Below are 11,648 nucleotides of genomic sequence, written 5' to 3'. Positions count from 1 at the left end.
ACGAGCAGTGATCACCTATGTCTTAGTGCCAGGGAACTTTTAAAGCATAGTTTTATGACGGACATATAGGGGGGGTTGAAGGTGGATGGGTTAACGATGGCTAGCATTCATTTACGCCTGTTATTCCCACGTGGGGTGAGAATGGCGAAGCCATGTTGTTGACAACTTTCGGGCAAGGTTGAGGACAGTCAGTGACCTCATTATTTTCAACCTTGAGGAAGTGCGCATGCGCGCAACGTGCAAGTAATTTTCCTCACCGCCTCGCTCCAGTTGAAGCGTGCGGTTTGTTAAAAAAAATATTAATGTGGAAACGACAGAGTTTGGATAGTTGTGTGCCGTGGGTGACAGGCACGCCCCAGCATCGTCGGGTATGACTCCCGAATATCATTGCGCAGGCGACCGACTTTTTCGGTGGGAGGGTGGGTTGTGGGGCTGGGGGTGGGAAGAGAATGACCCGGGACCCCCTCATTTTATTTTAACAGGTCACTTCCGGTGACCGCATTTCGGGAACACCGCCCCCTCAACCCCACCCCCCCTTCCCCCTCCCCCAGGACGACAACAAAACCACGTGGGTGTTGTGTGAGCTGGCAGGTGTGTTGCCAAATACTGGGCGTGCTGGGTAGGGTGTTGACTGCTATGACTCAGTTACTTGGGGGTTTGGGGGAGGGGGGATGTTCATGTTGAATTGATCACTTTGGGGGGGGGGGGGGGGGGGGGGGGGGGCTCCACCTAGGGAAATTACATCATTGATCCTCGTGGGAAAAAAAAACAAGAAAAAAGAAAAACATGTTGGTTTAGATCATCATTGATTGACACCACACATGAATTACAAATACAAGCCAAAAAACAACAACAAACAACAAAAGAGCGTGTTGATTGTGTAGCTACTCAACTTGAAAAAGAAGAAGAAGAGGAAGAAGAAATGAATGAATGAATAAAGGCATGCAATCCATGACCCCTCAGTCCAATCTAGGTCAGACACCTGCTCTGGTTTCTTTGTTATCTTTTGTGTCGGTTCTGCACTTGCCCCCCCTTTACAGACAATGCACAAACCACAGACATTTGCATATAGTGCCCCCACTCACTCCCCCCAAGCCCCCCCCCCCCCCCCCACACACACACACCCCACACACCCCACACCCCCCCTAAACCCTTCTCCCTACACAAATTCCTGTTGTTCCTTTTCAACAACTGCTCACTGTGTCCAACAATTGGGAACAGTGCAATATATCCTGCATCACTAATTCAAGTTTAACAAGCAAACAAATAAAAGAAATAAATGAAAAAAGGATACATCATTATTAAATATGAACAGTGTGGGAGCTCAGTAAATGGCTCTTGCTCTCTCTCTCTCTCTCTCGCACCCTCTCTCTCTCCCTCGCACCCTCTCTCTCTCCCTTTCACTCTCTCTCTCTCTCTCTCTCTCTCTCTCTCTATCTATATATATATATATATATATCTGTATCATTCTCTGTCTTTTTCTTTGTTTCTCTGTCTCTCCCTTTCAATCTCTGTCTCTCTCTCCCTTTCAGTCTCTGTCTCTGTCTCTCTCCCTTTCACTCTCTATCTGTCTGTCTGTTTCTCGCTCTCTCTCTCTCTGTCTGTCTGGTCTGTCTGTCTGTCTGTTTGTATTTGTCTGTCGGTGTTTCTCTTTCTCTCTCTCCCTGCCCCAGCCTCCCTCCCTTTCTTACGTCTGTTCTCACTCTCTCTCTGTCTGTCTGGTCTGTCTGTCTGTCTGTTTGTATTTGTCTGTCGGTGTTTCTCTTTCTCTCTCTCCCTGCCCCAGCCTCCCTCCCTTTCTTACGTCTGTTCTCACTCTCTCTCTGTCTGTCTGGTCTGTCTGTCTGTCTGTTTGTATTTGTCTGTCGGTGTTTCTCTTTCTCTCTCTCCCTGCCCCAGCCTCCCTCCCTTTCTTACGTCTGTTCTCTCTCTCTCTCTGTCTGTCTGGTCTGTCTGTCTGTCTGTTTGTATTTGTCTGTCGGTGTTTCTCTTTCTCTCTCTCTCCCTGCCCCAGCCTCCCTCCCTTTCTTACGTCTGTTCTCTCTCTCTCTCTCTGTCTGTCTGGTCTGTCTGTCTGTCTGTTTGTATTTGTCTGTCGGTGTTTCTCTTTCTCTCTCTCCCTGCCCCAGCCTCCCTCCCTTTCTTACGTCTGTTCTCTCTCTCTCTCTCTCTCTCTCTCTCTCTCTCTCTCGTTTTCTCACACGTTATCCCTCACTTCCGCCCATCCACTCCTCCCCCCTCCCTCTCTCTCTGTCCCTGACCATCCCACTCACCACCAACAACCAACCCACTCCCTTTTCTCCGCCACCTGCCCCCACCCCCCCCCCCCTCTCTCTCTCTCTCCCTCCTCCTCCCTCTATCTTTCCTTCTCAGGCAAGCTGACAAAAATACATTCCTGTATTTTCTGTTTCCATGGTATTCATTCGCACAAGTTTATTCTTTCTTTCTCAGGCAAGCTTACAAAAAAACATTCCTGTATTTTCTGTTTCCATGGTATTCATTCGCACAAGTTTATTTCTTTCTTTCTCAGGCAAGCTTACAAAATAACATTCCTGTATTTTCTGTTTCCATGGTATTCATTCGCACAAGTTTATTCTTTCTTTCTCAGGCAAGCTGACAAAATAACATTCCTGTATTTTCTGTTTCCATGGTACTCATTCGCACAAGTTTATTCTTTCATTCTCAGGCAAGCTTACAAAAATACATTCCTGTATTTTCTGTTTCCATGGTATTCATTCGCACAAGTTTATTCTTTCTTTCTCAGGCAAGCTTACAAAATAACATTCCTGTATTTTCTGTTTCCATGGTACTCATTCGCACAAGTTTATTCTTTCTTTCTCAGGCAAGCTTACAAAATAACATTCCTGTATTTTCTGTTTCCATGGTACTCATTCGCACAAGTTTATTCTTTCTTTCTCAGGCAAGCTTACAAAAATACATTCCTGTATTTTCTGTTTCCATGGTACTCATTCGCACAAGTTTATTCTTTCTTTCTCAGGCAAGCTTACAAAATAACATTCCTGTATTTTCTGTTTCCATGGTACTCATTCGCACAAGTTTATTCTTTCTTTCTCAGGCAAGCTTACAAAATAACATTCCCCTTATTTCTGTTCCCCATGACTTGATACTTGTTCACACAAGTTTGCTCTTCAACTTGTATGCATAATACCCCCCCCCCCCCCCCCCCCACCCCCCCGTGCTTTTTTTTTTTTTGATATTCATTCGGACTTCCCATCTCTGCTTGTTGCAGCCAAACAGCGGAGGCGCGAGCATGGCGCACGAGAAGTCGTCGCAGAAGCGTGTGGGCAAGCGGCCAGGCCGCAAACCTTCCAAGATTGACCAGAAGGCTAAGCTGGAGCGTAGTCGGCAGAGCGCGCGTGAATGTCGCGCCAGAAAAAAGCTGCGCTACCAGTACCTGGAGGAGCTGGTGTCCAGTCGTGAGAAGGCGGTCTTCTCTCTGAGGGAGGAGGTGGAAATGGTGAGTGCGCTATTTTTGTTTTGTTTGGTTTGGTTTGGTTTGGTTGGTCGGTCAGTTGGTCGCTTTGTTTGGGTTTTTGTTTTTAGGGTTTTTCATCTGTGTTGTGTTTTGTTGTTTGTTTTAGTTGTGAGTGTCAAGGTTGGAGTTTTGGGGGGCGGGGTGGGGAGGGTTTGTGGGGGGGCGGGGGGCGAGGGGAGGGGAGGGGGTAGGAGTTTTTGGTGTGAGAGAGAGAGATGTTAGAAAAAAAAACCCATTTCAACTCAGATAATTGGATTTGTTATATTTCTTTTGAAAACGTTTCTTTCTTTCTTTGATTACATTATGTATAAATAAAGAGTTTATTATATCTGAATACATGGAAATTTGTACATCAAGATAGAATGGAAGCATGTGTTTGAAATAAGAGCAGTAAAAGACAAGATTTAAACATGATTTCAATAGTAGCTTGCTCTGTTGTGGTCATCATCTACATTTGGGAAGAAAGCTTTAAACCACATGCTCAGATGTAAGTGGAAGATGAGGGTGAGAAGTCCAAGACTGGTAGAGCGCAGACGTCCCATCGTTTTAATTGTCACGGTGTTGGACACCCTCTCCCTGATGCTTGAAAGCATCTCTTGACTTGTCTCGATGCTTTCAACATCATCACAGACCATGCTTCTTGTTTTCCCTCTCAGTACAAACGCTGGAGCGTAGACTTGGATCGAGGCATCATTCCCGACGGTTTGCTGAAGCTTCTTGCGCAGGAGGAGATGCAGAAACCGCTCACTCTGCAGAACTCCCCTCAGTCTCAGAGCTCCACCCCGACTGCTAGCCCCTCCTCGCTGGACACGGAAGCTGTGGTGGCTCACCCTGGTCCACACCCCAGTGCACAGTGCGGCAGACTGACGGGCAGTGTGCCGGTGACCCCAGGACAGTCGGCGCTGCTCCCTGGCAGGGCATTACAAACACAGCAAGCGGAACAGAGCAGACGACAGCAGCTGACCCGACAGACCAACGTCCAGCAGACCGGACAGCACTTGTCCTCCATGAACAAGGGCAGCCGCAGCTTTGAGGAGTCCTCACGTTCATCGTCATCGTCATCGTCATCCGCCACCGCTCCCACGATGTACCGTTCCGGGAGCGTTCCCAACCTGACGGCGCCATCCTCGCAGCCCCGTGCTTTCTCCGACCCAGTCTCCTCCTCCCCCTCCTCCTCCTCCTCCACGCTGATGTACAGCGAGTTTAACCGGGACAGCAGTACTGACCTGAGAAGTACGGGCTTCATGCCAGAATTGACTGTGCTCAGTAAAGTGGTTGGTGACTCGGATATGGCCAGCAACATCCCCACTGTTGTCTCGCACCGCTCCCCCCCAGCACCGGTGACCACCGGCCAGCCCGGTGCTGCATTGACTTGGGTCCCTCCTCACTCGTCCAGTGGCTGTGGTGCTTCCCAAGGAAGGACGTACCCCTTTACCTGTGCTGCTGGCAGCATGCCTCAGACACCTCACTCTGCTCACATCACCTCGCAAGCCTTCAGAGGGGGCGTGTGCAGCACTGGGAGCTCTGTGTCACCTGTTCCCAACTTCCTTGTGAGTTCCAGTGGTTCTGTGAACACAGGGTCTGTAGCCAGCTCGGCAGTGCCTTACTACCAGCGACCCCGGAGTAGCAGTGACCTTGCCAGGAAAGTGACCCCATCTGCAGTGTCCTCGTCCTTGTCTCTGTCTCAGCAAAACCTGCCCGGGTTGTTTGACCCTGCGGTCACCACGGCGTACAGTTCTCAGAGCATGCACCCAACATTGGCAGACAGTGTGACCACGTGTCTGACCAACAGCACAGTCTTGCAAGAAACAACCCCCGTGTGCATAGGTTCGGACCTGAGCGCCAGCATTTCAGAGCCCATCCCTCTCTGGTACAACATCCTGGATGACTTGGAGAGCTTGGCATCTCTCTCCGCCAGACAGGGAGCGTTTTCGGACGCCGGCACCCCTGGCAGCTCCCGGGCACGTTCGGGTGCTGGTACCCCGTCTAGTGTGGATTCCCCATATTCCCAACAGCTTCTGCAACAGCCGCAACAAGCACAGCAACTGCAGGACAGTGGAAATGATGGTAACATTCCAAACATCATATCCGATTTTCTGGGACAGCCGCCATCCAGTTGATCACAGCTTTCTGGGGAATGCTGAGACTCGTCTGGATCATGAGCGAACTTCACTTGTGTGCAGTGAATGGACAGAAAGCACTACTGATTTGTTTGAACTGTTGTTAAAAACTTGACATTTTTCTGTCAGCCCACCAGACACATTGTTAAAGTTGCTACAGAAGATACACTGCGTCGTTCTTGTTTTTTGCGGTGCTTGCCAAAACGTCTTCAAGGAAAGGACTACCGGTACTTGTTGATGAAACCAACTGCCTGTTACTCACAAGCCGTTTGACTTGTCATTTGATCACCAAATGTTTGTGTGCTGTTTATACTGGAAGATTGTGTTCGTGTCTGTGTGCCTGTCGGTATGCATGTTCATCACATTAGAAATCTACTGTTTGTCAAAGATTTATTTTCATGAACATCAGTGTTGAAAAACTGCACAAGATTGTGTTGTGGATGTGAATAAATTTTACATGTATACCCCACAAGACATTTTCTTTTATGCTGATTTCTTGATCATCAGTTCTTGTTTCATAAAGTCAGAACGTCATCTTTGAAGAGACAGGTTCTTAGCTGAATTAATGCATGCTCTTGTAACTTAAAGAAATTAGAAAGGCATTATTGATTTTGTCTTGTTATATTATTTTAAGATAATAAAAAAAAAAAAAGGCGAGAGATAGAAAAAAGAACTAGATGACGTCTGGGTCAATACCTGGTGCTATGTTAGCTGTTAACAAGTATCCCTCCATTGTTTCAGGATTTTATCTTGATTTTTACACAGAGCTCCAGACTATTTTCTGATTGACTTTCATGAATTTAGAATGAATTATGACCAGTAAATATGGTCCACTCGACAAATCTGCTGTAAATTACAGTACAGTGGACAAGTTCTTCTGATCAAACATTTCCAATGTATGAAGTGATCAAGGTGGTTGTGGTTATAAATTGATAATGAACTGTTGTAAAGCATTATAGAAATTACAATGAAATATGAAAGATAAGAATAAATAGATAGAAATTGCAATGAAATATGAAAGATAAGAATGAATAGATAGATAAATGAACAGCACTGAAATAATACCATGAACATCCACTTTTACTAACTTTCTTGTGGTATACTGTCTGTCTCTGTTATTCCTCTGTAGTGAATTATATTATTCATCAATAGCTTGGTTCATGATGATGAGAACTGATTTGTTGTTGGTTCAAGAAATTTGCTGACTGCAGAAAATGTGGCTTAGTTTTTCATTCAAAAGCGAAATCTGTTTTCAATTGGTCAAAATTCGTTGCAGTGTGTTAAAACTATATTATTTCTTGAAGCAATATCCTCGGACCACTTTTTAATACATTGTGTTCAGGGTCAAGGATGATATATATATATATATATATATATATATATATATATATATATATATAAAATTTATTGCCTGTTCTGCCCAGATGAGGATATATAAGCTGGTCTTGTATATTCTTTATTTTATTCATTCCATTCATATTTTATATTGTTAGTGTTGATTACTTTAGTTGCCATATTGATATATACATGCTGTTTACACGCAGTAATGTCTTCTAAAACGTTGTTATTGTAGATTATTATGAACATTGCTTTCAGTAAACTGTTCGGTATTGTATAAGGGGATAATGACCATCACATTTTAAGATGATGGATAATCTGCCATACAGACTGGTGTCGTTGCAGTGTATACTGGGCATATCTACATCATATACCAATCTTTCTTCTTATTTAAAAAAAAAAAAAGAAAGAAAAAAAAAAGAAGAAGAAAAATTACTGTTACAAGTTTAAAGTCAAAGAACAACATAATTTAGCTTCAGTGTAACTTCACATCACTTGAAAAAAAAAATCGCATGGAAATAAAACCTTTTTTTTTTTTTCAAGACGTTGACATTGTTCACTGAGTATATGTACCAAATAATTAATCTATAGTCAGTGTACTCGTGCAGTATGATCAATACAGACATTGTTGTGGTTTTGTTTTGCAAAATGTGATATTGCTCAGTCAGAATGAAATTTATAATCTTTAGATTTTGTATCTTTTTTACTTTTTACTCTTTTTTTTTTTTTTGTTGTTGTTGTTGTTGTTTTTGATAAATAATGAACTGAAATGTCTTAGAGTACGATTACCAAGATGAGATTTTCCACTAAAAGATTTTTACAAACTCAAAAGTATCTGACCACGAAAAGTTTTTTGACCACATGTTTCTACCGCCTGCATTTAATCCACACTTTTTTTTTATTTATTTATTTTTTAACCTCTTCAGTGTTTTTAAAGATATATTTTATTCAGTTGATTTCCAACTACTGTGTTTGTGTGTGTCAGTGTGTGTGTGTGTGTGTGTGTGTTGTGTGTGTGTGTGTGTGTGTGTTCATGTTCATGCTCAAATGTTCTGCGCAAGGCAGGCAAGTCCTATTTTTGTTTCCATTGTTTCATTTTTTTGTTTTTCTCCTGAAATTGTTTTTTTTTTTTTTTTCCTCCTCAGATTGTTAGAAGGGCATGATTATTTTCAGTGCAATGAAAAAAAAAAAAAAAAAAAAAAAGATTGTTGGTCATTTGCTTGCAAACCATCAGGATTATTTGATGTAAATGGCATGTTTTCTTTATGGTTTTTTTTTGTACTCCTGTGATTAGTTTATATTTTGGGTTTTTATGGTGCTTAGAAAAATAGTTTTATTATGTTTATTTTATCTTCTTCTTTTTTTGTATGATTTGTATGTTCTTTCAGGGTTTGTTTTTTTGTTCTTTCTCCACACATTCTCTGTGTATGACAGAATGATCCCCCCTCTCTCATCCTTTCTCTGTCTCTCTTTGTTTCTCTTTCTCTCTTTCTTTGTCTGTCTGTCTGTCTCTTTTCTCTCTCGTACTTGCTTTTAACACCAGCGTGGAGAAGTCTTTGTCTTGGAGATCACACACTGATTCTTGTGAGTTTGTGTCATTCAGTCATGAAATATTAGCTGTGGCTTATTCGGACTTGTTTATTATTATTATATTATTTTTTTTTTTTTTTTTTAAGTTGTGCATTTCAATGTAAAGCTTAAGATATGACGTGGAACAAATAAATCCTTTGAGAAGGAAAACATCAACCCTTAATCTTGATAGGTCTCAGTTATTGTCATTGTCACAGTTTTTCGTTCTTGTTTGTTGTCTGTTAACTGTACGCTTGTTAGTTTTAGTCGACTTGTTGCATTGTGTCAAGGAGTATTTGTTTGCAAATGTACAGCAGTTGCCTTGCTTGTTGTTTTCTGAGTATTATGATAATGAATGATTGTGGGTTTTGTGGTGAATGTTGCTTCAGATAATTTTTTTTTAATTTTTTAGACAGAGCCCATTTTTAGACAGAGCTGGCTGTGAATGTGAAGTTTTGTTATGATATTAAAGATTGTTAAAATGGTTGGTTAGCTTGATTGATTTGTTTAGTTATCTAGTTATTTATTTTATTTAGATGTTCATATGTGTATACATACAATGCAAAACTGAAGATCTCTTTCAAAATAGTCAAACTGATTGAGGTGTTTTCCAGAGTTCGTTAGAAATGTCATTTTCAGTTGAAAACCATAAAGACTTGAAAAAGTAAGACGTGAATGATCAGAATTTTTATCGTCATTTTTCTGATATTTCTAGTCATATGTCATCTAAGAAAAAAGCCTTTTGATTTGAAACAGAGCAATAGAAAGATAACCCATCATGTTAGTATTCATTCCAGAGTATGTGTTGTTAAAACGATTGCTGTTAACTCACTCAGTACGGCCAGTCCTCTCTTCTCCTCTACACAGACCCCTCGGATGTCCAGTGGGTGTCTGAATGACCCAACCTTTAGCTTCCGTCGTCAGAATTGTGGTATTCTTTGTCAACATTCACCTCTTCAGCATAAGAGACTTCCGCTTGCAATATTTTGATGATGGTAACTGAGGTGAAACGCTGTTAACGTCATCTCTTTCGCCGTTAGTATGGAGAGAGTTAACAATGATCCAGTTTGCCATTCAACATCTCCGTATATTCAATAATGTGTATGTTTTGAATCAGTTTACTTTGATATCCATTTTTGTTTGTTCCGAAAGACGAAACTGTTTTACACTTATGGCTGGTCCATACATGTAATTTGCAACAGAGCAATACTTGTGAGTCTCACTGGGGGTGTGGTGGGGGGGGGGGGGGGGAGAAAGTCCTTTTTCAACACAAATTTCATTGAAATTGAAGCCTGAATACATTTGGCTTCTCGTAGGTTTGTCAGAAAGCCTCCCCCCCACCCCCACACCCCACCCCCCCTCTCCTCCCCTCCTCTTTCCTTAAAATGAACAATATTTGATGAAAGGTACATGTATGTACAGTACATCATTACATACGCTTACTGTTACGCTTACTATTTTGTACTATAACTGTAACAATGCGGAGCATGATATGAGGACACTGGCATAGCTGTAATGTTTAGTTCATGGTTGGGCGAAAATTTGGTGAAGTTTACAGAAGTCATGTTACCCACCATCTCCCACCCCACCTTTTTAACCCTTTCACCGCCAGTCAATTTAGAGTACAAAATTCCCTTGTGGTATAAACACAGAAAAGACAGTGGCTAAGAATAGCTGGGGATTCCCCCCTCCTGCAATGTATAGAAAATATGGCCTATCCTATCACCGAACATTGAGGGCAGTAGGTTCATGGATAACAGACCAATGAATGGTCACCTTTCAGTTGACATGGGTCCTCTACCACGCCTGTGCATAAATGCGAGCTTGGCGGTGAAAGGGTTAAAAGGAGCTATATCAAAACTAATTTCTTAGTTTCTGTCTCAACAATGGATGTGTAACAGTATACAGTATAGAACCATAGTCGTCAACTTCATTTTATTATGAACATGTGATCAACTTCACAAACAGTTCTGTTCAAACTATCAATCTGGTTAGAGTGGGTGGGTGTATGTGTGTGTGTGGGGGGGGGGGGGGGGGGAGTGAGGGGCTTACTTTCAGTATGTCAGTTGTCTTCCTTTCTTTTCTTTTCTTTTTTTTTTTCCTTCTTTGTGTGGGGTGGGGTGGGGTGGGGTGGGGTGGGGGTTTGGGAAGGAGGGGGACAGGAGTGAGGAAGTATTGGATTTCAGCAAAAAGTCTTTTGAAGGATTTGTGTGTGTGTGTGTGTGTGTGTGTGTGTGTGTTGTTCTTTCTCGTTCTCAATCTCTGTCTCTCTCTGTGACTTTTCCTCGATATTCATAACGGACCAGCACTTGGGTTACTTGTATCTTTGTTCGAATCTCAAAATTGTGTGCTTCTCCAGAAGTCAGTGTGTTTGTTTTGTGTTGTTGTTGTTGTTGTTGTTTTGTGTTGTTTTGGGTTTTTTTTGTGCAAAAAGACATGTTCAGTATTATTGTTTTATGCAGACATTCCTGTACATAGATCTCTCTGTCTATATATATTAATTTTATCTATGTATATTGCTCTTTTCATGGAAACCACGATGATCAAAAAAAAAGTACACTTGTTTATGTTTTGCACAGAAAAGTGTGAATCATATATATATATATATAGAGAGAGAGAGAGAGAGAGAGAGAGAGATCTGTACAGATGAAAATAAAATGACAGAAGAAAAATGGCACAACTTGTTATTTTGCTGTTGATATAAATACATACATCAGTGTACATCCTTTACCACGTTGACGAACTTTATTTGTTATGTACAACAATGATGGCTCCGCAACGCGTTTTCCATCATGTTTTTTGCAAGCTTGTCATTATTATGCTTAGTTTGTTTGTCTAGTCAAGCTTTTCTGGTTTGTGTGTGTGTGAAATAAATGCTTTGATATGTCAGCGGAGATTTGTGTGTGGTGGTTTCATTCTGAGGTGTGCTTTGACCTGCATGCAGTTGTTGTTGTTTTTTCTCTTCTCTTCTGGCTTTCGGTTGGTCTGTCTGTCTGTCTGTCTGTTTTTCTCTGTCTCTCTGACGCTGTCTCTGTCTCTCTCTGTTTTTTCTGTGTATCAGCATGTCTTGTCTAACTCTCACCTTTTATTTTCTTTTTTTTCCCCAGAACTTACATACAAATGCT

The 11,648-nt window shown here is 42.0% G+C and overlaps 1 protein-coding gene across 2 annotated transcripts in view; it reads left to right on the top strand.

The window, feature by feature from the left end:
* LOC143291092 (uncharacterized) overlaps positions 1-11,412 on the top strand; it is a 90,267-nt gene extending 78,855 nt beyond the window's left edge. For both annotated transcript variants that reach the window (XM_076600712.1, XM_076600713.1), the window contains 2 exons: positions 3,251-3,478; positions 4,153-11,412. In XM_076600712.1, coding sequence (XP_076456827.1) covers positions 3,251-3,478; positions 4,153-5,616 — 1,692 coding nt within the window. In that variant the 3' untranslated portion in view covers positions 5,617-11,412. The remainder of the gene's footprint in view (positions 1-3,250; positions 3,479-4,152) is intronic.
* Positions 11,413-11,648: the final 236 nt, after the last annotated feature.

This window comes from Babylonia areolata, chromosome 16, assembly GCF_041734735.1.
Source record: "Babylonia areolata isolate BAREFJ2019XMU chromosome 16, ASM4173473v1, whole genome shotgun sequence".
Taxonomy (NCBI): domain Eukaryota; kingdom Metazoa; phylum Mollusca; class Gastropoda; order Neogastropoda; family Buccinidae; genus Babylonia; species Babylonia areolata.
The sequence above is the reverse complement of the archived record's forward strand: the minus strand, read 5'-3'. Positions and strand labels throughout refer to the sequence as shown.